Raw genomic sequence first — 27,749 nt, forward strand, 5'->3', positions numbered from 1 at the left:
AACGAGTCGTGCGGCATCTACAGCGCATTGTTTATATAACAATAAATATGTTCTTTATGAATTTTTTGCAATAAGAAAAAAAAAAAAACAAAAACGAGACATGTCAATACTACGTATTAACTGTGTGCAAAAGTTCAATCTTGGCAATGAAAAGAAATATGGAAAATAGACTCGATTTTCGAAGGTTATGCTTACCCCTTAAAATTCTGTTACAGGCCTTAGGGAAGAAAGTAAAAATAAAATAAATTTACATTTGATATAACTTACTTCAAAAGTTTATACATAAAAAATATGTTAGCCTAAGATATGAATATAATATAAAATAAAAACTATTAATAAGAATATTAAATATAACGTAATAAATATGCAATCGTAGATGTATATACAGTTCAATTTTAATCAAATTCGTCGATCATTTTGGGTTATGATGATAATGTGAATAATAATTTAAATACAATATAGTCAATAATGTACCTATCTTCGATATAATATTATATTATACAATAGTCTTCTCTAACACCGGGGTTATGAAAAATATAATTATTAATTTGTGCAACAAGCTTCATTCATTCTTTTTCTCTCACACGTATTCGATAATTTGTACAAGTAATTAACTATGTTCTTAACAATATCGAATTGTATAATAATAAAAATAATTTATAAACAATTCTGTACAATATTGATAATTAATAAATTAAGAAGAAACATCTTAACAGCCAAACCTGCAATTTAATTCAACATTAATCAATAAATAGCATTTCATTGATCTCTGACTTCGAAATCAAGTTCTTTTCAAAAGTTTCTTCTTCCAAAGTATTTAAATAATCATTCATTTCTATAACTAGCAAAAGCTGGATTTTTCTTTTACTCTCGTTTTTCCTTCCTGAAATCTTACAATAGCACGTGGACAAATTTTGTGAAATGTTGTCAATCTTAAAAAATGTATTCTAGGTAATAATATACGAAATCAGCAAATATGTACGCCCATTAAACGCGGGGTTGGCTGTAATGCAAAAACGATACTCTACCAACTACCTGTAATAATGTGACATTATCATTGGGTTATCAACCAATGTCACGGGTTAAGTCCACCTGGTCGTTTACGATTTCGTCTATTTCGTTCCAATAGGAACGACAAATCTAGGGGATCCTTTTTATTTGGCATTCTTTGCAGCAGGCCAACCAAAATACCGTTCAACCGTTTTCTTTGTTCGCCACGCTATTATTATAAATACAAGTACTGATTAGGTACGAAAATTCTTTCATTTTCGAACAAACTGATGATTTCGTGCAACATACAGATACTATACTAATTCATAGACCTTTTTGCTGACAAGAAATACTTTAACTTTAGAACAAAACCACGTCTTACCTGTCGGCAGTTGATAGACGGCATAGCAATTTGTGTCATATCGTTCGAATGTTGCCTTATTCTCCTATTAGATGCCTTGTGTTGATCCTTATTACTCGATTTCATTATCTCGACATTTAAATCTGTTTTGACGTGTGTTTCAGTATCGTGATGATTTTTCTTTTTATCCTTGTGCGTTTTGTGACCTGAATTTGTCGAGACACCATCCAGGCTGTGTGGCTAAGTAGTAAATTTTTTTGCATCAGTAATATACGAGATATGTATTGACGGAGATGATTTAATTGTAAAAGTTATATTTCACAGTAAAATTAAACACAAATGTATGCATACCAAATACGTTCGATAGTATTTCATCCGCTGACTAAAGGTTTCAAAGGCATATGGTTTTGTGCACACTTGATGCCTGGCACGTGCGACCTTTGTGAATAATCTAGCAGCTCGGTCTACCCGGTATTCACATACATAAGTATGTTCTGCTGTAGAACCAACCGGGCGGCCTGTATCAACACAGAAACATTTCATACGGAAAAGAAACGAAGACTTTTTGCAATCCTCAAACTGTATAAGAATTGTCCAACAAACTTGAGCAATTTTACGACTGTTACATAAACTATTAGTGCATAAATATTTACACGCCAGTCACATAAGGAATGAAATAGCACAGTGCATTATGCAATTACCTTTGCAATAAGTGTGAGGATCAAGAACCCAGCAACGTCCAGCAACTAATTCGCAAGGTACTGCTTCATAAAGAGGTGCACATACCACTTCATTTTCATAAAATTTACGTGTTGGCTCGTGATATGTCTCATGAGGTCTTAGATAGTGATGACCGAAGACATATCGCTCACCCCTGTGCATTCGAAATGTTAAAATGAGTTAAAAACAGTCAGAATATTACTGTGAGTGATTTTTTTGTATTAAAAATGTACTGACTGGCTATTCTTCCACAGCCTCTCAATTCTGAAAATATCCATCTGTTCGTAGTCCGGCTTTTGTATCGTTTTGTATGTGTGTTTCTCAGGAGTATCTCTCAGTACATATACAGTGTCACCCTGACGCAGCTGTAAGTCACCCCTCAAGAGTGTTACGTAATGCCTCTTGCCCTCTTCTTCTTCTTCAGCTTCTAAAGGAATTTCTAAATCAACAGGCCGAGGCTGACATCTCTCACATAAATAAGATTCAATACTGGTATCTGCCTTAACGCAATCACAGTGCTGCCACACTAGACAACGTTCACACTGAATCATCACTCCTTCGTCCCTACGAGTATATTTATAATCGTTATTAGAACCAGTGCACGAATAAACATTCAAACAAAAGACATGTTTCTAAACTAATATCTTCAATTTCAATTTTAACACAGCATTAACAAACATACCTATGCAATCCGCAAATGCAACGTATCACATCTTCTTCCCCAGCAGTCGAGCCTCTAGGTGGCAAAAAACCTTGAGATGGTGGTACGCCCATTGCATCAGTTATAGCATCAACAAATTCTAACTTACTACCCAGGTATAACTTTCTTAATCTAGCTGCAGCTATGCCAACTTCGGAGGTTCGTCCAAAGAATTTGACGTTATTGTCAAAGAGCCTGATCATATCCTGATCAAACTGTTCTGCTGTCTTATAGTGACCAGTGCCTATGCATTGATCTATCGTACTAAGGTCTATTGGATCTGATATCTTCTCATAATACTCCGGTAATTTCCGTTTTGGTGGTGAATTAATGAATGGGGCACATAGTAGTTGGTCTGTTTCATCTTTAGCAGTTGCCACCAACGTGTACAAGTCTTTAAGAACCTAAAATAACACAGAAAAGATACATTTATAGGTAATAGGGATACTTTTCAAATTTATTGTCTCGAAAAGTGTGAAAATTAGGTAAATTAAAGTATAATAAAATAGCACAGTATCATGAAAGGCAACACTAATATGCATTCTGAATAAACTTGAAGAAATTCTTGCTTGCCGAAATATTATAAGTACCTTGGCCAGTTTAGCAGTCTTATTTACTTCTGGATCATCCTGTGCTTGAGCGAGACGTCGAGTTCTTACTGTTCTAGGATTTGTATTAGTCAACGCAGTAAGTTGCGAAAAAAATGCATCGGATTGTGTCTTTGCATCTCCGTTACCTTTTTCTTTAACATTCTGAGCTACGTTTACTTTGACTTTTCCTGCTTGAGCTTGAGGGTGATTCAAAACAGATTTTAATCTTCTAACCTTCTCCAAGTTTCTAAGCAGAAAGCAATGATGCTGTTGAGCGAAACATCTTTGTTGATGCGACATGGGTTTTACTAGCGGGGTAGGTATGACACTTGGATCACCCAATTTCCGGGATTTACAAATTCCTTTTGAATTTGACGAATGAACGATGTTCGATTTTCTAACATTCTTTCGAGGTCGTCCTACAGACCGTCTCTCGCTGTTCTCTGATTGAGATTGGGAAGTAGACAAGATCACTGGCCTGACAACTCTTTGACTTTTTCCTCCTAGAGTAAAATTAAATTTGAATTCAAGAGTATGAAAAGTATAGAAGTCTGATATCAGAACCTCTCATCTGTAAGCGATTTTACTTACCAATCACGCCTCTACAAGCGTTGCTTCCGCATCTGCATTGTTGACCTTCAGATGGGTTAAATAGTGCAAAATTATAATCGTAGGTCAGTTCCTCTCCTGATTTTATATCCCTTGATGCAAATAGTGCCATTCTTGGTAATCCATGTACGCTCCACTTTTGCATTTCACAGTTTGGTTCGCAAGAGTGATTAACAAAGCGACCATCCCCTCCCATTCGATGCCCATCAATAACTAGCCCTCCGTCAAGATGCAGGCAATAATGATGTGTGTCATTAGCATATCTGCGGAATAGGTGTGTTGAAACATAAACTCTACTAATTGATTGTAACAATGAGTTTTAAGACTGCTAAAGAAGATAATTCTCAACAATACAACTATTCAGCAGTAGACTGAAATAAAAGCAGGTATTTCATTAGAATTGCATACAAATTATACTTATTTACAAATAGCACTATAACAATGTACCTTGTTGCCATTCTGGACTTGAATTCTCTTTCAGAAACAACTTCGCCGACGTACTCAAGAATGAATTCACCAGATCTAATATGCTCTTGGGTTTTGACTCCCCATCCTTTATCTTCGGTCATAAACCTTTGTAAACCTGGCGCCCATTCATGTCTTTGAATTTTTTGATTCCTGCATTTTTCGGCGCAAGGACAGAGCTGTGGTGAACATTCGCTGAAGACCATGCGGTTTATGCAATCTTCTCCACAACCAGTTTCAGCTTTACACTCGCAAGCCTGAGCTTCATATAACGTTGTTGGCTTAACATCGTAGTAAATATTTGTTCTGATTTTTCTGTATAAAATAATATCATCTAATTAACATTTTAACAGATAAAAGCAAACTCTCTAAGTTTCAATGTTGGCGAGCAAGCTATGTAACTTTTTTCACTACTTCGGGATTTATTAGGTACAATTTTATTTGACTTGATCTTCAAAATTTTTCTCAACCTCACCTGTAATTCCATGATGGTACTAAATCTCTACCAGGCAATCTTGAATGTGTGTGAAGCCACCACAAGTCGTAAGGCAATTGAAATGGTATTTTTCTCTGACGTAAGAATTTTCCACAATGATATGGCGGTGGTAACAATCCATGGGGATGTTCTGCAGGGTCATAAACCATTTTGTTCTTGCCAGAATTGTTGTCAGAACTGAGAACTTTTCTGGGTTCATCTTCTTTGAAATAATCTGAGAAAAGCCCAGCTTGAAGATATCTTTTCTTCCACCTGGGCTGTTTCTTTCGGCTGTGTGACGATCCTAGATGCTTTCCAAGTTCATGATCGTCACTGGCTACATCACTGCTTGGCATTGCGTCACTTTCAGTATCATACCCAGCATTCCGTAGTCTTTTCAAATTTCTTATTGTCAAGTTACAAGGGCTTACAGAACCTCTTCTCCTTTTGTGACTGTGATTATTGTTGAGATTACCTGAGATTTCCAGTTTTACTGTGTCTTGCGAATTAGCACGTTCCAATTTTCTCAAATTTTCTTCACTCAATTCTGCCACTCTTTGACTTTGATTATACCTCTCAAGAGATTCTTCTAAAGTTGCATTCTCATCATAAATTCTAGAATCTTGTACTTTCTCATACTTAATCGGGCACAATTTATCACAAGGCTTACTACCATCACATTCAACTAAATCCTTCCGCACTCGGAGTTGTCCAGTTAAACCTTTGTACACTTTTTCAGAACAATTTTTACTCAAGGGGTGGTCTTGCAGAGAGGCAGAATCTTCGGAATCGATAATATCGATTTCAGTGTCATCAGGTTTCTCACTGTCTACATCTTGCATCTTTAGGTGATCAAGAATTGGAAGTACATCTTGGGCTTCTGCCTGCTTCAAGATTGAGTCGCCATCTTCCATTTTGGAAGATTTGAAATCTTCCCTTGCAATTTTAAATTTCGATGCTTGAGTAATGGAAGATGTATTCTGTAATATAATACCGTTAGCTGACAGTGGTAGTTTTTTCTTCTTTTTCTTCAAAGTTGGAAACCCAGTTCTATTTATAGCCTTTCTTCGACGAATTTTTCTTTTTGTTAAAATTAAGGCAGCCAATGGATTGACTGGGTTTGGAACGTTCAAACTGAATTCCTTTCTAGTTGTGATTTTGTTATCCAAGCTCAAATTATCATTGTCCAATGTTTCTGACGTGTTTTTTGATACAAACCCACTTCCATTAGAAATACTTTTCAATTGAAATCTTTCGTTCTTGTTATCCAACTGATTCTTTTCGGTTTTTTCAGACTGAGGTTTATCAACTTTTCCTAATTTATCTGACTGCAGTTTTTCATTTTTATTTAGTTTATCAGATTGTTGTTTTACAATTTTTTCACCCGAGTTTTTTTCCATTTTCTCCTGTTTTTCATTGGGTGTATAATTATCTGTTGTATCCAATTTGGTAACAGTGACGCGAAGATCTCTTAGAATTTTTTTTTTTCGTCTAGGTTGAATTTCTGGTAAATTTAAGGGTTTGTCATCTGCCGGGCCAAACGATTCATTTTCTAGCTTTTCCAGTGGTACGTTTTCGACATCTCTGTGCCTCTTTTTAGGAGTTACCGGAATAGAGGCTTTGTTCAATGAAGGACTGCTGCTGTATCTTGTTATAGTAGCTTCTATGGCTTCTTCGATATGACTTTCGGTTGAATTTGTTTCAACGTTACTAATTTCGGTGCAACTGGCATTAGAACTTTGAGAACTGTGTGGGCTTGATACATGGTAGTGTCGTTTTTTTAATGGCAACCTTTGTTCGTTCGAATTTGAATTTGAATTGGTGCTTGTGCTATTTTTTGATTCAGCACCTGATGAGACCTTCTCTTTCTTCAGACGTCTTTTCAACTTTTGTTCATCATTCAAACTAACATCACCACCTTTTCTTTTTTTAGTAATTTTCTTCACACGAAAAATCTGTGGTAACTCAGAATGCATGGAATTTGTGGTTGTTCGTCCCAAGCTGCAACATTTCGAAAACTCCTCAATTAATTTCTCCAATTCTTGAATAACGCACGGATCAATACGCACTGGGGTTTTTGGTGGCACCAAATATCGTCTCTTATGTTTGTGATGATGTTTACGGCGGCGATTCTGAAGCGGGTTTTTAAACGTCTGTTTTGAATCGTTTTCTGGATTTTCACATTTCATTTTGGCATCCATGAGCAAGCCCATCTCTACAGAATGACCAACTCCAGATGAAGTTGAATTAACAGCAGACTTTTTACTGTTTTTGTTTTCTTTCAAAACTCTTCTTGGAGCTGACGTCATAAGTTTTTTACCAGTGCCTTGCTTTTTTGATGCAGGTGATGCATCAGCCCTGTTCTCCTTTGAAACTTTTTGACTATGATTCAATTTATCTTCAGTCTGATTCTGCCTTGATGAACACTTCTGTCGTGATGGTGACGTGGTTTTTGATAAGCCAGTAGATCTTTCCTGCCTGACATTCTTGCAGGTATTCCCATCGCACTGTGGAAGGTTTTTAGCTTGTTTGTTGGGTTTATTTAGGCACTTATCCTGGGGAGAATGTAATTTTTCAGACTTTGAAGAAATTCTATCTTGTGTGGTCTTGAGAGAAGTGCATTTTTTATCTTGACAATGCCTTTTATTTTTGGATTTTTTCATTTTACCAACAGATTCATCTTTATTTTCTTCAGACATCTTACTATTACCCTGAGTACTGCTGCCTTTCATTCGCTTTTCATTTGTAACAATTTCCTTCGCTTTTTTTATTCCGGGACTTTCATTTCGTTCAATTTTTTCAATTTTTTCAATAATTTCAGGCTTTAATTTTGGCCTACCCGGTCCTCTAGGTTGGGTAGAAATGCTTTTCGCGGGTCTTCCAGGTTTCCTTTTAGGTGGATACAAAATTCTATCAACATTGACAGCTGGTTTTGATTGAGCTACTTGAACCGGTGATTGAGATGGTAGTGGTGGACTAATAGGACTCACACCTAAGTGCAAGGGACTGTTATTAACTGACTGAATCCCTGAGTCAGGGGAAACATTAGATACGGATGCGTACTCAGGTTCATTTGATTTCTTCAAAGGCTTGCTTCGCCTTTTCCTAGGCTCTGAAAGCATGGCCGTTTTTTCAACGAACTGTTGCAGCAACGTAGAACTGTAAACAGGAACGGGATTCTGGTCAGTATTTTCACTGGTATCAGAATCTGCTCCAAGAGACATTCTTTCAATTGCCTTAGAAACCAAACGTCCACTCTCGGAATCTTCGAAACCATCAAATGGAGCATCTTCATGTTCTTGGTCAGGTAAAATGGCAGCCAAATCTTCTTGATTTATTTCTTGGAGCGGCTGCTGCTGCTGGGGTACTGGACGTGCATTAGCTGTCTCGGATTCATCACTGCTGCACTCTGATACCTATTTATGGTGATTAATAGTATAATCACCTTAGTCACTTTAAGTGAGATGCATTTTGGTTCTATGCTCCGGAAATAACATGCAAGTTCAAACGTTTTATTTTCGAAACTTAAAAAATTCGCACATTTAGTTGATTCCGAAATTTATTCTAACTTCCAATGCACGTATATAAGCATCCTATTTCTCAGGGTTATCGCTATGTTGAATTTCCATGAAGCTGAAGCTGGCAGCCAGAGTTAGCAGTAAAACGTGATAAACTTTTTGGAAATAGAATCGTAATGTCATTTTGATAACGCATTTTTATGAAAAACCGGTATTTCGATAATTTAGGATTGTCTGAATGTAAGTAAACTGTAGTATAGCATTAGCATACTCGTATTTTACAAACTCTACTTCTTCAAACTTATTCTGAAGTTGGAAAATAGTAACTTTTCATTGAAAGGTTCCTTACTTTAACATTAATAATTTCAACCTCATTTTGGTAAGACAACAGATTCTGTATCAATACTGACATTAGTAAAATAAAGCATACAATATTAAACACAAAAAAACTTTATATAACAGCTGGCTCTGTCTTTTCGAAAAATTCTGTACCGTTGTTATTGTCATTTGCACATATCACAGCTAAAAATCTTCAAAAATTTAAAATCTCAACATATTTCAGAATTATTTGCATCAGAAAGACAATAATAATGTATGTATGAATTCTCGATGAAAATGATAGAGTATGGTATAATAATACAGCAATGATTGTTATTTTTTCTTCATGGAAATTTCTTGCTCACACCTTATGCTTCTGATGAAAAATCAAGTTAGTATGAATCATGAACCCTATTGATTTTTTTACAGTGGAGCATGTGGTTAGTTTAAGCAGGTGTACACCTCATTCAATGAGTAATTTATGCGCAGCTAAGTGAGTGGTCTCAGGAATACATTTTTCATGTATGATAATGGTTAAAATAAAAAATAAAAAGAAACCAAGGAATAAATTTTTACACATGCATAAAAGTATTTAGTTTACACAGCATACTGCACACTGCGCACTTAATTATCAGTATCGTATTCAAGAGAATCACCATATATGATGGTAATACTGAAGATTAAGTATGAATGAGTCATTCTTCACTACAGCAACTTACTTTAGTACTGCGACTAGAAACCTTGGGTCGTCTGGAGGCAGGTCGTCGAGGTTTTTCACATTTTGGTTTATCCACATCTTCTTTTTTAGAAGCCTTCAATGCAATTTTCAGCTTTAATGCTCCCTGAAGAAAGATGTAACTCAACTAATTTAATTCTTCTGACAAAGCATGGATGAGTTTCAGTTGGAAAAGTGATGAGAAGAAAAAAAATCAAAATACAGGTTGTTTCTACAACAAATGATGATTACTAAGTGGCAGCTAAAAGAAACCTATATGTATCGAAATGATTCTTGATAACTGACATGTATTTTGCTTTGACAAATTGTAATGCAATATATCATAATTGGATGACAATTTTCGAAATATATACAGATGCATATACGTAATATACATGGACACAAATAGAAGCTGATGATTGATGAATAATATTAATTTACAAAATTCACTATACATAGATAATAAAGGCTTGAACAAGAGTTTGAATCTGAAGATTTATACTTCCGATTAATATCCCAATTCCAAGAATGAGGTAGAAGTTCACAATATCAACACAACATAGTATGAAGATAACATCGAACTACATCAATTATTGAAATTAAAATAAAAAAGATGTGAAAAACGTGAATCACCACTCAAATAATAAACTTTACAGTCATTTTCGTAGTCATATGGTTAACTTCCAATATTTGCAATGGCTACATTTCCTCGGTATATATTTATTACATCAACATTACAAACTTGAACCTCGTAAATCTAAAACATATCATGCAGAATTACCGGCCCATTGTTTTCAGTCCCAATGATGGGTAAGTAATAATCAGCAATGACAGTAAAACCTTAATCTTCGAATTAAACAGACAATAGTCCTCATTTAGATGAAATCAAGTACAGCAGGGTAATTATCGGATTATGGCAATGATTTCTTATTTTGGGCAAGAAATTTTTTAATAAGCAGAGTATTATCGAAATGGTAAATATTTAACATCATTTAATCTTGTTGGTTATAAGTAAAAAAAAGTTTTATCTTAACAATTTCGAAAAAACAATTTACCAGAATAGTCAATGAGTCCTCCCGGTGGTCATCACGTTTGATAGTAGTAAGCTGTACGTGCAAACGGTAACAGCAAAGATTAATTAAAAATAATGATAAATTTGATATTAGGATCGCTTCAACTAGACCATACGCTTAACTCACTACAATTGTTACAAGTATTTATCAATCTATAAACTCGCGTATTTTAGAACATCCAATATTTTTTTTAACATTGTTACTTTTCATAGTTAATACATCAATTGTTTCAGCTTTGTCAAAGTTACGTTGGATCAAGAAACATCGATTAAGGTGGACATTGACGTGTACCCCAAGAAGTTCATTTGTAAAAGGAAAGTTCAACAAGGAATAGTCTTTAACTTAGATTTTTTTTCTCAAGTCTACAGAAAGTTTCAGCAATTGAGTGCTTAAAAATAAGATTCTTACAAGTTTCAAATTTAAGAAAACAATATATCTTTGAAACGTGCTATATGTATCTTCATTTATAACTGCACTTGTCATTTCAGTACTGGCCAATAAGAGTGTTTGTATTTCCAAACCACTAATCTATACGTTTAAAATAACTATATGATCATAATGCACAGTTGCACGTTTCAAATATAAATTCAGAAAAGTATAGATAAAACTTTTTCAATTGCAAAAATTGTATTATAATTATCCAAGCCTTGTTGGTCATTGGAAGAAATCATAAATAAGTGATATAATCTAAAGGAAACAAATTTTTGTTGTTTAATTGTATGATTACAGTCCAAAAACAATGTAAGTAGCATCAATGATTTACAATTGTGCATCGAAAAGTTTTACATATATTTCAATTTTGTCAATAAAAAGATTCACCCCAGTACTTTCACAGGCCAGTCATACCTGCTCAAAGTTTGTCTCCCGAATGGAAAACGTCTGCTCACTCCTTTCTGAAGTGCAGTCAGAATCGGATCCACTATCTTCACCTTCGTCTTCTTCTTCTTCGGCCGTGCTCTCTTCCTCTGAATCGGAATTTGAATCCGAGAAAGAACAGCTGCCATCTGAACCAGCAGAACTCTCCTCTTCTGATTCCGAATCATCTTCAGAATCGACGGAATCTGTGCCTGTGTAAACGAAGCAAACCAGGATGAAATATTTGCAACTCGTATAACTTGGTAAAGGGTAAATGAACCGTTGTATCGTTCCATTTGCGGTTCGAATGTGTGTCCAATATTATTTCCAGTTTAATTACCATTAGTACCATTGGGAGGATCCCAGCTCCCCCCACCTTTGATGGCATCCATATCTACAGTAGATGGGAGTTCTCGCTCTTGATCTCCGTCATTCTCATCCCAATTCCAATTTTGTAATTCCAGTTCTGAGGGACGGTGGATGACCGCGCTCCACCCCGAATCCCCGGACATTATCTGATATTATGTTATTATAGTAATCAGGTATGAAGAGTGAGCATCTCTTGCGACTTCCAGTTCCTTTTCAACGATGTATAAAAGTTATTTATTCACGATTAAACGTAACAATTTGTTAATCAATCAATGTTTCAACAAGTAAAACAATCACTAACAATCTACTCATCAACTTTGTCATATACATCTCAGGTAATTCTTTTGGCAAGTATTAGGTTATGTCCAAGAGTTCAAGGTACAGATACTGTAAATCAGATTTTTGTTAAGATAAATAATTCCCGATTTCGTAACGCTGAATAAGGTGGTAGAAAATCGCGTGCATATTTTTAAACGTTGTTCATTTCGCACGAATCATGACAGGAGCCTTGTGATCAAGAAAAAAATGAGATTATTTAGCACCAATAGAAGTTTACTCGTTTTCAACGACATAGAGACTAAAGTAGATATAGAGATTTCGCTCAAAGCGATGAAATTGTGCAAGTACGTTACAACGTGGCTGGGAGAAGTGCGAAGCTGGTCCTAAGTTGCGTACATCAAAATACCGAATACATATTGAACGCATATAGTGGAACCACGCAAATTAGAAGTGAACATAATAAAACAAACCGTTTAAATATGAGGATGATGTAAACAGTTTGTTTTTATTCGATTTGACTACATTTCTTACGATTTTAGGGGAACGAGACTTTGTGGAGGCGTCAGGTGTCTTTGAGTAGAAAAAAATGACAGTTAAGTGATAACAAGTCGAGTACAAGACAGCTGTTTTCTAAGCGGGCAGATGCACCAGGTGCAACCACCAATTTGGCGCGAAATGCAGAGCATGCAGCAAACAGGTTACTAGAATTTACTTTCGATCTTTGGTAAGTGAAGGAAAGTAATATACGGCGTAGATCAAGCTGGCCTGTAAGGATTTCAGAGCGGATTGTGTGGTGCCATAAATACGATTAGAAAGTGTGATGTTTACGTCTTCGTAAGGGATCACAAAATGGCGTAGGGGTACCCTGTTGGACACTTTGACCGCACCAAATCACTATTACACAATCGTACAGATCCTAAATAAATATGATAGTCATTTTACATTATCTTAGGACATGGACGCGCGATATCCCGCGCTTAGGGATCATCGGGATACTTCGTTATTCACATATTTTTTCAGACATCGAACGCAGAGCGCATCTCGCGTACCTCGATAAATGCGATACTAACGCAACGTGATGGTCACTGAGATTACTATTTGAGCAAATGGTAAGTATGGGATTACCCTTCCACCATGGTATGGATACACGTCGGTAAGATGGCAAACTATCATTTGCGCTCCTTTAAATTCGAATTTTGCACTCGCCTGAAGTTGCATCATATACTGTAATTGTTCACTATTTGTACCATATGACGAAATGATAATAAGATTTACGTTACACGTCGTCGATTCTACACTAAAAAAAATGATTCTGCAGATTTTTTCGTTCTTCTACGTATTTATGGATCAAAAAAAAAGCGGAGGTTGTTATAACAAACGGAAATCCATGTATAAAATCTTCAACTTTTTGTACACTTAAGTTGACAAAAAAACTCAGTGTACAGCATTCGTGAGACTTGATACGTTTCTATTTTGCTGAGACTACACTGTTCTGAAGCACAAAAGTATCCAGTAGATAGTTTCCATTTTCTCATTTTATCACAGCAATCAGAGGTGCTTCAATCGTCAAGCTGGCAAAGCAAGGCAAGTCCTCTTTTGATCCAATGACTAACAGGTTCCTTAGTATTCAATAGAATAGATAGTACGTAGTTGGTAGAATGGCCGGTTGTTCTGAGCACTCCGAAACGTGCTGAAGTTATATACAGGGGACACAAATACCGAGACCCTGTTACTCGTTTTGAAGCTTCGCCTGGCTTGAACCAAACAAGAGGAAGCGCATTGAAGAGAACTTTTGGAAAACTTTCTGCCAGGATCATTTTTTGAATATCCCATCTTGCTCCGGCTAAGAACATTCCATATACATAAACTCCGTCGCTTGGTGCAGATTTTGCTTCGTAAAATGGTAATACCTAAAACAGAATTTACAACATTCCATTATCAAGAATATACTCTGTCAAAGACCAAAGGATTGCAATAAATTGCGAAGTTGTACCTCAAAATCAAACTCAATCCTGTCAATAGAGACTTTATGCTTTCTGGCATAGTTTTGACTCGCCCCGGTTAAAAATCCATGTGCAAACGAAAAGCCAGATATCCAAAAAGCAACTGGTTTTCCATTGTCCAACCATTGTTGAAAGAATTGTATTCTTTCCAAAAAATCATTTACAAAACTAGATAGAGGCTTAAGACTGGGGTATGCGCTAGCTTTTTCCCAACATGTAGGCACTTTACCTATTAAAATTTGTCTAGAGACAACCTGTCAAAGTAAACGATACATTTATATGCATCAAATAACTTCTTTATCACATCATTCTCAATTTTTTTCTAATTAGGAGCATGAATTGATTAGGAAAAAGAAATTTTACCTCGAGCTCTGGTGTCATAACTATCATCCCGTTCACTGCTTTTTCTAACATGGTCAATGAGACACGAATCTCTTTGAGCAGTTTGTTATATCTTTCCATTTCTTGTATTAAAACGGTATTCATAGACTCGTAGTAAGATACTGGATATTTCTTTTGAGCTTCCTCAATGTCAAATAATTCAGGTAAACGATCGTAAATGTCTTTTTTTATAAACAAAATCATTTCATCTTGTTTAGCTGTGTCGCCAACTGATACAGTTCCTTGGATTTGTATCAACGCAGTGAAGAAATCTTTCGACACTTCAAGATCTCGGGTAATCCCGGCATTCATATGCAAACCAAATACCTCGGGTGGTGAAATAGGTGGAATTTCTTCGATCTGTTTCACATAATCTCGGTAATCGACTCTGGAAAGTGAAATGTTAAAAATTTTATCCTTGCATTTTCGTAATCGTGGTGCATAGTTTTCATGATGAGCTTACTTTCGTGGTAATGCGTATTCCGGTCCAATATTTGCAAACGTATAATTCGGATCTGTTATCACTCTTGGATTGTAAAAGTCATCCAAAATAGTATTCAAGCATCTTCTATCTCGATCATCCGTTACCCTTCCACCATAATTACATTCACCGGTCAAATATATGATAGCTTTGAATGGGACCTCGTCATACTCGTTTATAAAAATTTGCAACTGTTGTACTGATATTTGGAAATCTGACTCATTAAAACCTGCAATATACAACATTGGAAAAAAATTAATAAAACTGAACTTACAATTGCAGTTCATAATTTTTTGCCAAAATAATCTTCTACATACTCCGTTCCAGTATTACGAACCATATTTAATATTCCATCCTTGTGCGCCAAACTTCCTTCTCTCTTGAACAACAGCATGGAAGAAACATAGGCCATACAACAGTTTCGTGAATTCCTTTTCCTTCCCAGGGCAACCTCCAAAGAACTCTGGATCTTTAACAGGCTCCGATAAGTAAGATCTAATAATGAAATTGAAAGTGCAGGATTTAATATGAAAATTATTCATTTCATTATCATTCGATTTCAGATTCTCTAATACAAGTGATGTATTTATGCATGCCAAAAGCCTGATAAAAACATTTTTGAAAGATAAGCAACTACTAAGGATAGTACCTCATGAGATTCTGCTGTAGTCCACTTGGAGGTTCATTGGTCATTTTCACACCATTTTGTAAGACTGTTATAGGAAACTTATCAGAAGGGTAGCTAGTTAACCAGAGACGGAAATTAATCGACGTATTTGTTGTATCAAAGTTCTCGCAAATCTTTTCCAGTTGAGGCATCCAAGAAACAGCTAAATGGCAATTTTGCAAACAAACCCACATGCCTTCGTTTTGACCTTGTTCTATAATGCGCTGCGCTATCGGTCCTTGACCCTGACCTAAGGATATCGAACTGAATCGAGAAGCATAATTCATATTTTCTGCAAACTTGGAAAGAGATCCCATGGGATCAGAACCAGCAGATAGAACAAAGATCAATGGTATCAGTGAATTTGAATCACTATATGATTTGGCAATATCAAATGGCGGTGGCGTTACAAATTTAGTGCCCATTCCTGTATCAACAAATTGTGTTATCTGGAATGAAAATTTCGACGGTGTAAAAATGTGTACAATACTAGTGGGTTTCAGTCCTTTCAATACTTATTGAAACTATACCTTGGCAGTCACTTTATCTGGTCTGATCATTCGCATCACGATCAATTTTTGGAATGATGTGAGTTTACTTTCCCATGGCTGTGGTATTTGAGCATTCTGAGGATTCATCAAGTCGTAAAACTTTTGCCAAGATGTTAGATGAGTACGAAAGTCATTCATAAATCCTTCAAATGATGGCAAATTGTCATTAGCTCTGCATATTTCATCCCAAGACTTATCTATCAACCAGTTCGCTGCTGGATTCTTAATGGTATTGGCAAGTCCTATTCCGCCAGATAAGAAAAAGCTCAATTCTTCTTTGTCAATTTCATTTGTTGCCACCATAATAGTCGAATATAACACAAACGAGTACAGAATCTATTTATCAAATAGATTCGAAGTATGATTGATTATTTTCGCATAGCTCAAAATTTTATGCTATTATTACAAACACGCAGAAGTTTGAATTTACCTTATCCTTTTCAAATAAAGAACGGCACACATTTTGATAGAGATTATAAGTGAATGTTTCTCGTAAAAACATTAACCTTTTCTCTAGGACTTTGCTTTTACTTGCAGTTTCTATGGACATTATATATAGATTTATGAACCAAGCAAGCGAGTATTGATACATTGGATCAACACTGGGCAAATCGGTTACTGTATAATATAGCGCTGAGCTGTGCTTAGCTATTGGTCTGTAACTTTGACGGAAGACTTCAATCTTAGCTTCCGTCTCCTTGGATGCTTTTTGTTTTTTCATTATATCTACTGATAAAATTTTCGACGAATCTAATATCTCTATAGCCTCCTCGTCTTCTAAGATATTGGCACCTGATGATGACAATGTTTTCAAAATATTCTCTTCTACTTGTTGCAAGGCTTTTTTATTAGCCGCACTTTCAACAATCAAATATTCCTTTTTTTTCTGGAGATCAGCTCTTTCTTTAGCAACTACAATACCCAACAGCTGATCCTCCAATCCTTCAATCGTTAACGCGAAGTTAATCAATGTCACTTTGTTAAATACTTCTGGCAAATAATGGGGATTTCTCAACTTCGTTGTTATGTAAAATCTGAAGAATGAAGCTTATAAAACATTGATACTAGATCATTTAACATATTTTGATATGTTGAAGTGAACTCTTGAGATATATGGGTATATTTACTGACTGATTCAGTAACCAGATCAATGTAATATTTAATATAGCAACGTCGTCAATCAAGTCTATCTCACTATTCGTTTGATTGTACTAAAGTTTACAAGCGTGCCATGAACTATTACCTAAATTTCAAGTCATATTCGACCGACTTTTCACCAAGCGTAATATACCAAACGCCAGAAAACTTGTAGATGCTTTTCATAAGAATAGGATCCAACGGAGTTGATAATTCTTCGCCAACATTTTCTAGTAAAACTGGTTTACCTAAAAATAATTTCCCTGCATTAACGGTATCCAAAATAATAGTTCCTCAAAGATTTGAATTTGATTGTAGGATCACCAAGATGGATTGGGGGCACAAAATCTCACCAGTTTCAATGCATCTTTCAAGCACGTTCATGTAAGTTAGATCCGATAATTTTATTATTTCCAATTGATTCGACTTTTCCATAGCTCTAATCCACTTGTTTGCTTGACTCTGTGGATCGATAAATAAACTCCATCTTTTGGAATTATCCATGATAATTGCGTTCTCGGTCGAAAAAGAATCCCTTGGAAGACCATGGATATTCCATGAGTTGATTTTAATCTCCGAGCCCAAGACTCCAACAAAGGTATACATATCTGAAGTGGGAATATCTAAACTCTTGACATAGCTACGCCATTTCTCTAAATTTTCCACTCTGTAGGACGTTGTAAATGGGCCTAAGTAAGCGATCATTCCACAAGATATTAATATGTCGCCAGCTAAGCTATCATAAGCCTTTTGTAAATTTGCTGCACATTCTATCCAACGACCTTTCTCTCCCCCCAAGCCGCTGAGAAGCTTTTCTGATCTGATCAGCTTATTTGTGCAATCCGTTACCTAGAAACATTTTCATCTGAATTATTCTGCATGTTTTCTCAATGTATGTGTTATGTTATATCTTTGGAAGGTGTATGGTTATGTTCTCTATGAGCAATTCACGATAGTTGACCTGATTTTCTAGATCAATTTTCATAGCTAGTGTTCGTTGTAGATTTTCATTCAAAAGTGCCAGTTTTGTATCGAGTTCTGCTAACATCTGTCGTCTTCCTTTTAAGAACTCCATGGTTTCATTGTACTCTTTTTCAGCTATTGCCAATTTCGCCTTCTTAGGCGCAACAACTTTTGCTACCTCATCATATAAAACCATAGCTCGTACCCATTTGCAAAGTCCCTCGGCAGCTGATGATGCCTTTGCTACTTTCTTCGGTTCAAAATTCTTATCTGCCATGTATGACTTTTTGATCACCTGTGACAAAGTATTGGTTTTATACTCATGTCTCTAACATAATGATAACGTAATAGCTTCTAGATCCTAGGTCTTGCCTGCATTATGGATACAGGAATGTTGTCTCTGTCATAGTCCTTTAGCCTGGCTAAAAAATTCATGTCTCCAAGCAGTCGCTTACTTGGTCCCCAGTAGTCTGAGATCATTCTATGAGTCACTGGATCATTTATTCTATCTGGGGTGATGGCCATCATGACGCAAACGGCAGCAAGTACCAACTTGATTACTTCAGGAGGATTTTTCATTGTTTTTACTATTGTTATATCATTCGGCTTGATGGTATTCAAAGCAGCTGTAGATAGTTTAGTACGAAGTTGAGTTAAAAGTGAACAATAATCTTTAGAATAATTTCATGGCACAAAGAACTTGATACTTTGAATGAAAAAAAAACAAAATACCGTAATTGGTGTAAGCTTGATGTAATGGAAAATAGCTCATACTGTACTTATTGTTAAATTTAATGCAAAAATTGTAAATTGTTTTATTGATTATACCCGTGGCTTCTGCAAGTATGGGAAGAGCTTCTGCTAGATCAGCTTCACATTCCTTTTTCAAAGCACCAGCAATTTCTGCTTGAATATTTGCTGCATCTTCATCTTTTTTCACCAGCATGGTGGCGTGTTCAACGGTCACGTTTTCACTTTCAATTTGCTGCATTGTTTTCGCAGTTAATTTAGCAGATGCTTCTAACTGTGGCTTCAACGCCAGCAGAGTAGTCCCCATTTTTGTAACTTGAGAGGCAGCAAAATCTAATTTATCCAAGCCGCCCAGATAACGATCTCTTGCAAGAGATATTTCTGCTTGTTTTTGTGTCATAAGATCAGCAAATGACTGGATTAGATCCAAAAATGCTGCAGACGTTATGTAAGTTTTCCTTCCGCAAGCTGAATAAAATTGCGTACTATTTTCCTTTGCACACTTATGAAAGTATTTGCAAGCCACAACAGAATCAACTTTTATTCGTTCATCGACATCAACGTATGTCATGTAGCGTGCTGCCACTTGTTCAAGTGCATCTTCTGGCCACATTTCAAACCAGTCAATGGTACAACAGTTTACTAAGCTTGGATATAAACGTAATCTAATTCTAAACGCATCGCCAATTGGACTAAAACATAGCATGATGTGCAGTTTTTCTTTGCAGCGGTTTACGAAGTATGCCAATACTGATAAAACACTGACATCCAAATTTCTATTTCCACCCTGAGCAGCTAATCGAGTCATTTCAATAATTTCTTGTTTTTCTTCTATTGTAAATAAATTAGGCACCTCACCAGAGTTCAATAAACCATCAATGTCTCCTAGGAATCCTTCTTCTTTGATTTGATTTTCAGTGAATAGAAAGACTAAATCTTTGCCAGTACCACCAGAATTTTTGAGAACCTTTTTTATATCTTCACGCCACTCATTCATGCCATAAGCAACCCCAATTTCTGGTTGAAATAATCCATGACCTCCAATTCCAGAGGCAAGTCTAGTCAAAGATTGTCTTCCTGAACCACCAACACCGACCATCAACAAACTTCCGCAAGGTATGGCCAATATGCGACAAATACGTGCCAAATGTTCCAAAGCATAGCGGAACAGCACAATATCTATTTTGCTTTTGTGTGTAGCATTGTATTCTTCTAGACAAAGAAGAGCGACATTCTTGTACTCTTCTATAGATGGAATTTCTTCATATCGCTTATCATCTGGTGTAGCGTCAAGGTCCATAAAATTTCCAAATATTAAATCGTGTAGACTTTCCTCTGTCAGTTCATCATTAAATTTAGGTAAGTGACCGAATACATTATCAAAGGACTCCCTCAGAATACTGGGGACTACCTCCTTGATTTTTTCAAACAACCAGTTATTATCGGTCTTGTCGATCAGTCTGTCTCCGAAGACTCTTAAAATCTCATGCACCCAAATTCTTACAAACGTGACCTTGGATTCAACTGATTCTTTTTTTATCAGAGCACATCCTGTTATTACTCTAGAGAAGTCCCTCAAATTAAATAAGTAGTGCGATTTTGCTGGGGTTGGCCTGAGACTGGCACTAGCAGCTTCAAAAATCTCCATTGTAGCATTGACTAGTAGCGTTACTATTACCACAACATCAGATGCAAAACCATTCCTCTTCAATCCAACCAGTGCTACATTCGAAAATATTCTGAAAACGCTTTCTCTTGAAAACATACTGATGGTGTATAAATTGAAGTGTCTTAAGAACCTGTGGTATATATCTTGTCGGCTGCCGCCAGGTGGAGCCATAGCTGCGAGGAACATTGTATCGAACACTTGGATTTTTTCAGGCTCTTTCAAATCGTACCAATGTTCATGATCAAAAAACTGTCTCAATAGTTCAATGGCTGGTTGCGCCCCATAAATTTCCTTGGTAGGCATGTTGACATCATCGACAAATACAATACAATACGCTCCACCCATAGGTCCATAGTGGCCTTTTCGTTTTTTAAATAATTTTGATATCACAAGTTCCTGAGTTTGGTTTGCAGTCGTTTTTGGAGTAAAAGTTATGAAGTTGGGCAAAAAGGAATCTTCGTCTAACTTATTCATCAGCAAATCTTGAATATAAAAACTTTTACCAGTACCTGTCTCTCCATAGACTAGAAATCTTTTGCGATGTTTAATATGCCGAAGAAATAACATTTGATATTTGACTGTGTCAATTGTTGGCACCACCATTTGACCAATGCTCTGTGTTTCCAATATTTTAGCACTTTTTGCCATATCACCAAAGTATTTCCAGGCACCTTTTCCTTTGTATGTATAATAGTTGTCGTGTATTAATCCTTCACCAGGAATTGAAATAAGCAGATCACCCACTGCTTCCGGTAACGGATAATCTAAGTTAGACCGGTCCCAAAATGATGTATAAAAATCATTGAACTTGCATCGTGAATCATAATCTAAGGCACCTCCAGCACCCCATACCATTGACTGCATCATAGTAGCTTGTAGCCAAGGAACAATGTACATAGAATAATCCGTTGGATTGGCTTCCACAGCGTCATTCATGTACATTTCAAATAAAGTTATCGTTGAAACCAATTGATTAATTTGTCCTGCATTCGTTGCAAGTTTACACTTTTTTCTAATAAAATCTAAACATGGGTCAGTAAGCCAATCGAACAAGGCATTTAGAATTCCCTCGTTGCCTTGACCCCAGTTTATATTTATCTTATTCATCCAAGATTTAAGAAATGGTCGCCAGCCCATAACATGAGGTTCAATGTAGATCATTCCGCATCGAGATACAGTTGCAGGTGAGGCTTGTAGTAAATCCATCACTTCAAAAATCATTGACATTGTAGAAGTCATTTGCATTACTTCTCCTGATGTGAGGCATAGTTTCTTGTTGTCATCTAAGACAGTGTTCAAATTTTCAATCCAAACCGCGTCTACCGGACCATCAAAGATCAACCATTTTCTGTCTGGAGAATCTTCGGCAACGAATTGGCGAAATGCAACGGCACAAACTCCGTCAGTCCATTCTGATGAAACTGGATCAAATTGGCCGTATAATTGACCCATAGTTATGGATTTCGGATTGATTGTCCTGTACTGTGTTGGAAGACCATTTTCATCCCCCCGTTCGTGCATTAATGTTAGTGTGTCGGCTAAACAATGTAAGGCAGAGGTTTTACCACCAAAAGGATCACCAACAAGCATGAAACCATGCCGCACTATCATCATTTCATATGTCTGAATGATTTTCAATAGGAACGGATCAACTGGTTGTAAATTCATTTTCTCACAGATTTCTGTTACAGCATTTAAAAATACTTCGTAATTTGGTGTTGGCAACGTAATTCCTGGGAATAAATCCATGATTATACCTTGAAACAGTGGTACATCGTGTGCCAGAAACTTTGGCAAATTTACGTCTATAATCGACCGTAATAAAAGTACCATTTCGTCTTCGTTAGGGAACTTCAATTTGATATTCTGTGCTGCTGTCAGAACTGTTTTCACAGCTCGCATACCATAGTCGTAATGTGACTGGGATGACAACTGCTCAGAGCAAAGTTTGTAAGTTGTTACAATCTTTACAGATAGTACTCTCGCTGTACTAAAGCCACTTGAATAGAGTGAAATTTCACCAATCATGGCATAATCTGGTACCATCATAGCCACTGTTCTGAATAAAACTTTCAAATTGTCAGGAAGTTCAGACCGCCCGGCATAACCGGGGTTCATAGTGATGCAAACATAGACTGATGGATTCAGTCTTAACTCAGTCCCTTCAAAAATGAACTTTTCTGATTTGGCACGTACTGCTTGAACGATGCATAAAATCTGTTGCGCTACCACAGACAATACTTCTAGCTCAATTCTATTGAACTCATCAAAGCATGCCCATGCTCCACAGGATGATAACCCCTTGAAAAATTTTCCCATATTCTTGTAATCCAAACCATCGGAGCAATTGAATACCACACATTGCACGGCAATGGCTCGTCCTAGGTCTTTCGTTGTTTCAGTTTTTCCTGTTCCAGCAGGACCTTCTGGTGCACCATTCAGATGCAAAGCATATGCTCCGATTAATGTGCGATAACACCTGGGAAAGTGGTGATATATAAAATCGATAAATTTCATCAAATCATTTATGTTACTTGCATAAGCGCAGTTTCAACATGATTGTGATATACCTGTCAGTAAGTGGTGTAATAACCAGACGAGGGCAGTTACCAAGATACTCGTAGGCATATCTTACTGTCGCATTTATGATTCTCACTTGTACATTATCTTCCCAGTAATATCTTAGCTGTGCAAGCCATTCAAAGTCCATTTCTAATACAATTTTTTTTTCGATAAGTTGTTTAACAACGTCTTGTGCATGGACGTCGATTGTGATTAATGCTGATAAAGTCGTTCGATTTTGCTTAGACAATTGTCCTGTGATAAAAATTTTTCATCAGTAGATGTTAAGAACGATCTATAGTTTTATTTGACCTATTCGCTACAAATAGATAGTAGCTTCTTATTTTTAAACCTGATTTTTACTTTCTAATATCAATATACAATCTTACCCTTGACCAAGTTTACCATGTCAATAATCTGTACTTTCAACTTCTCATAAAGAGATTCCATTGATGACACTCGATGAGTCATTAAACAGTTTTGTACTTCCATACTCCAATATATCTGAGAGACGCAGAGAACTACCATTCCTGGCCAGACTCGTACCCAGTAAACTCGATCATTCACTTCATAGTCCAAGATACTCATAAATACTTCATGCCGTATTGATGTCACCATTTGTTCCTCAACCTATGTGAGTCCTTAAAACTGACACTAGTTTTTGAATAAAAACTATGTATGCTATTGAAAACATTACCACATAAATGAAGTACTAATTATTGGATCGTTCATTCTAAGAAGCTAATTACAAAAAGCATTCAAGTGGAACTCACTTGAATAAGCCATCTCTCCACACACCCTCTGGCAGCGGATGTAGAGATGATCTCTTGAACTTTTATTTCTTCCTTGTCGTCACTAATCAGCGAATATATCTCCATTTCTGAATTAAAGCTGTTAATATAAAGGTAGAGTTGACGTGATACAGTTTTTACCCTAATTCCAGAGTTGTGGCAACCATATCACTGCAGTAATATAATTTGAAACGACTGTATTTAATTTGAATAACTTAATTTCACTCGCAGCTTGCATATACAGATTGCATATACGTCAAACATGAATTTTAATAAAACAGTTAAACAAAAGGTTACCCTAGCTTGGCAATTCCTTCGAAACACTTTCTTAAATGGGGTTGCACACGTAACGGATCCTTAGTTTCTGAGAGAATTTCGAGCATATCATCGTTTGAGAGAAAAAAGAATCTAGGAAAGAATAACCTTTTCTTTTCAAGATAGTTTGTTACACCATCATTAACTTTATCCATTTGTTCATTTGCCTCTTTCATAGCTTCATAAAGTCCAAACTGAAAACAAAACAATTTCGACAGTAAGGTTTAATTTATAGACCATTATTATTAGGGCAGTACTGCTCTTACTTTATAAAGTTGATATTAATTTGTATTCAGAGTGTTTCAAAATAGAATTATTAAAGCTACGGAGATGAGTTAAAAGCACGCACTGCGCCTGCCATTTCTCTGACATGAGGTTCCTTTGCCACATTCAGCATAGCTCTCCGAAACGTTCCGTCTACTTCGGAAAAGAGTATTCCTTCTTCTGGTAGCTGTTCAACTATATCCTTACTTGAAAATATGGGCAGTAGGTACATCCACTGCACTTGAACCTATTCATCATGATAGAATAACAACTGATGTTACAGATGTCCAATATTTTTTTGGGTACTCAGTTTCTGTGCAATTCAATGATACTGATTTGCGTACATATCGTATTTCACTTCTAATTTTTTTGTAGTTCAGTATGATAGTAAACTGCTGTTACAGACCTTTGCCCATTCATCTATAGTCTTTTGAATTCGGAGGATCGAATCATAGAAAACTTTTACTTCAGCTTCAATTGGCTTTGCAAACGCTGAACCTCGCATTGCCTGAGTCTTTGCAATGTGTTCTTCAAGCAAAGCTTGAATGTCATCGAGTCCTGTTAAAATATCAACTCCAGTATCCTTAAATCGCATTATTGAAAAAACGACATCATCCCAATCCTGTGTCATTTTAGCAAGCAGCTCTTGCAATGCTAGCTCTTTGGTTGCACTTGTGGTTATTATTTCATATCTAGCATAGAATGGATAAATTCAATGCAGGTATGATGCAAATACAGCATAAATGACGACAACGACAAAACCATAAAGAAAACAATAAAATCAACGGCAACTTAGGAAAATTTTTATCACCATTCCTCAACTCTAGAATTTAACATACTTGGCGAGATCGCCTAAAAGGTCCATATTAATCATCTTGCGTAGGGAAGTACCAGCGTTTGGGGTTAAATCAAATCCTGCAATTTCGGACATATCGTTCCAATGCCGTTGCCGCAATGTAGGGTTACAGAAGCACGACGCAAGAGGAACATAACTCTGTTTAAAATTTAAGTAAGTTTTAAACAACAATTTGATAAGCAAGGGGTAAGAGATTTTGTAAAATTGAATGACTGTCTTGAAATGATCAAGTTTTGAGAAATTTAGTGATACTATTTAGATGAGGATTCATCGAGAACTTTTGCATACGAAGGCAGGAAAACAGCAGCTAAATTTTATAAACTATTATATTTGAAACCTTAAACCATTTGACATCCTCCAGTAATTGGTAACAGAGTTTATTAGGTGCTGGCTGTTGCATAGGATCAGGGTCATCTGCCGACCCTGCAAATCTGTTAACAAGTACATATTCAGTTTTTTATACATGCAAACATTCAACACGTGCTTGTGGACGTATTCCATGACGCCAAATTTTTAGTTTATTGGGATGCTTTTAAACTATCACCTGTATTGGTAATTTATAGCAATTTGCATTTTGATTTTGGTCTTATAAGTTTTGTTGATTTTTGTGAAATCCGTAAAGTAGTCCGTTGTCTTGCTTTCTATTACATTTGAGTCAAGGTATTCAAATGGACCATCCAACCAGACACCAACGTCTCGCTGCCATTGGTGAGCCCGGTACATGAGCATATAGTATGGAAGTATTATGTCTTTCAATTCCTTAACACGTGGATACGACGTGCGTGGAAATTGGAAGAGTTGCTCTTCATTATTGATCCATTCAACTTGCTCATCCATACGATCCAACCCCCGCACAAGTTTTCGTAGATCTTCCATGTATTCATGCACACGACTCGCGTCATCCATATCGTCCATTATTACCAATCTGCAATAAGCACTGATAGTTGGTCAAAGAATAAATATAGTTCTGGTAAAGTTTTATACAAAAACATCCCAAGGCATTTGAAAATTGTTAGTCAATACTTTCATCATTATCAGGATTGTCTTTGATCGAGCACCAATTATTATCGCAACTCCATATAAATTCTTGTTAGAACAAACCTTGGAAACATAAGGTCGACATCTGTATTCAAAAGACTGACTCGTTTTTGTAATTTTTCTTCTGCATCGAATTTCATCTGCTCGAACATGGAACTGTTTTGTTCAAATATTAGCTTTACACGTTTCAACCAATTAATTGTAATATTGTTCAACTCTATATGATCTCGGGCAAGCGAAGTCATTTCAATTAATGCTGCTAGCATGTGCAACGACGCAGTTATTCTTTCTTTAAGATATTCCATTAATGTTGTCGCTGCGTATATCATGTATTCCCCTGTAAAACCAAGTCAAGTATCGTAGATATTTAGAATACTGTACGGTTAGTGACGTTCTTATTCAAAAAATACAAAATATGTGATTGGATCCAAATTACCTAAGGCTAGCAAATCTTTAGTATTTTTCGGGGTGCTCAAGGCCCGTTCTTTTAAAGCTTCAAATTCATTGCATATTTCAATATTGTAGTTTCTGTGACGTTTGATTAACTCTCCAATAATTAATTCCCGTACATCATAAGTGTATGCCTTGAGCCCAAGTTTCGCTTCCATCTGACATAGTTTTCCGACCAAGAAATACTCATTTTTCACCTGTAACACGATTTACAATTTGCTCTACTTTAAATGCACTGTTAACAAAATGCAAGTTTGAATGAATATCTACTAGACAGTACCATGCCATTAATATCACGGACGAATCGATTGAAATCGTCAACTTTTGTGCAACAGTCTTCAAAATCATGTCCCTCTGCAACATAATTTACAATACCAGAACGTGTCTCTGGATTGTAAACTACTTGGAAGAGTTCAATAAGGTTGTCCACATAATTGTTTAGAGGCAAAAATACAGTACTCAAGATATTGGATAGACGTTTATGGGATTGTTCCAGATACCTAAGTCAAAATCAAAATATTGGCTTCGTTTTGTCCCTGAGTTCGTTTATAATATGGCATAACGTGATGATTATTATACAAATTTACCATTCAGGTAATGCAACGGGAATAAATTCTTTATCTGTTTTAATATTTAGGCAGGACTCTAGAGTTGGTAAGCGATCTGCAACATGTGCAATTCCGTCAATCAGATCATGGTACATGCTGTACAAGTCTTCGATCAATGGGTAAACAAAGAGATCATTTCTTTCGCACAATAGCTTGAGCTAATTTGAAAAATAAAATGGAGAATTCGGCAGTTACAAAGGGATTAAAGAATTAGCTCGCTTATGCA

General features: G+C 36.2%; 2 protein-coding genes across 7 annotated transcripts; both read right to left on the reverse strand.

The window, feature by feature from the left end:
- Positions 1–303: 303 nt before the first annotated feature.
- LOC124185597 (histone-lysine N-methyltransferase ash1) lies at positions 304–13,097 on the reverse strand. Of its 6 annotated transcripts, none has more exons than XM_046576490.1 (15): positions 12,980–13,097; positions 11,730–11,967; positions 11,381–11,601; positions 10,517–10,567; positions 9,466–9,588; positions 4,911–8,326; positions 4,418–4,750; positions 3,953–4,233; positions 3,362–3,864; positions 2,754–3,175; positions 2,309–2,635; positions 2,053–2,225; positions 1,703–1,869; positions 1,373–1,591; positions 304–1,219 (listed from the first exon to the last, which is right to left on the reverse strand). In XM_046576490.1, exons 2-15 carry the CDS (start codon positions 11,899–11,901, stop codon positions 1,076–1,078), a joined length of 6,552 nt encoding a protein of 2,183 aa, XP_046432446.1. In that variant the 5' UTR covers positions 11,902–11,967; positions 12,980–13,097; the 3' UTR covers positions 304–1,075. The 6 variants fall into 6 exon arrangements, with proteins under 6 accessions (XP_046432446.1, XP_046432443.1, XP_046432441.1 ...); XM_046576487.1 differs by having other exon boundaries at positions 12,866–13,097; XM_046576485.1 differs by having other exon boundaries at positions 11,730–12,145; positions 12,866–13,097.
- A 317-nt stretch (positions 13,098–13,414) lies between these two features.
- LOC124185595 (dynein axonemal heavy chain 7) lies at positions 13,415–27,079 on the reverse strand. The gene is made up of 24 exons (XM_046576483.1): positions 26,902–27,079; positions 26,529–26,802; positions 25,972–26,352; positions 25,765–25,858; positions 25,411–25,565; positions 24,978–25,263; positions 24,657–24,818; positions 24,290–24,501; positions 23,975–24,092; positions 23,591–23,831; positions 23,210–23,456; positions 19,049–23,118; positions 18,593–18,846; positions 18,219–18,515; positions 17,611–18,106; positions 17,364–17,505; positions 16,551–17,154; positions 16,100–16,456; positions 15,552–16,018; positions 15,240–15,397; positions 14,885–15,131; positions 14,404–14,809; positions 14,031–14,294; positions 13,415–13,947 (listed from the first exon to the last, which is right to left on the reverse strand). Exons 1-24 carry the CDS (start codon positions 27,071–27,073, stop codon positions 13,597–13,599), a joined length of 10,455 nt encoding a protein of 3,484 aa, XP_046432439.1. The 5' UTR covers positions 27,074–27,079; the 3' UTR covers positions 13,415–13,596.
- Positions 27,080–27,749: the final 670 nt, after the last annotated feature.

The sequence above is a fragment of the Neodiprion fabricii genome, chromosome 6, assembly GCF_021155785.1.
Source record: "Neodiprion fabricii isolate iyNeoFabr1 chromosome 6, iyNeoFabr1.1, whole genome shotgun sequence".
Classification (NCBI taxonomy): Eukaryota; Metazoa; Arthropoda; class Insecta; order Hymenoptera; family Diprionidae; genus Neodiprion; species Neodiprion fabricii.

Excerpts from the sequence above, each read along its gene's own strand:
- LOC124185595 (XM_046576483.1), bottom strand. The coding sequence starts at position 27,073 with ATGGAAGCGAAACTTGGGCTCAAGGCATACACTTATGATGTACGGGAA. Across the intron at positions 24,819-24,977 it reads CTATAGATGAATGGGCAAAG|GTTCAAGTGCAGTGGATGTA; the intron begins GTCTGTAACAGC and ends CATGATGAATAG. Across the intron at positions 15,132-15,239 it reads AGGATGGAATATTAAATATG|GTTTTAATGAGTCAGATTTC; the intron begins GTTCGTAATACT and ends TGTATATTGCAG.
- LOC124185597 (XM_046576490.1), bottom strand. The coding sequence starts at position 11,901 with ATGTCCGGGGATTCGGGGTGGAGCGCGGTCATCCACCGTCCCTCAGAA. Across the intron at positions 3,865-3,952 it reads CGCTTGTAGAGGCGTGATTG|GAGGAAAAAGTCAAAGAGTT; the intron begins GTAAGTAAAATC and ends ATTTTACTCTAG. Across the intron at positions 1,592-1,702 it reads AATACTATCGAACGTATTTG|CCACACAGCCTGGATGGTGT; the intron begins GTATGCATACAT and ends TTTACTACTTAG.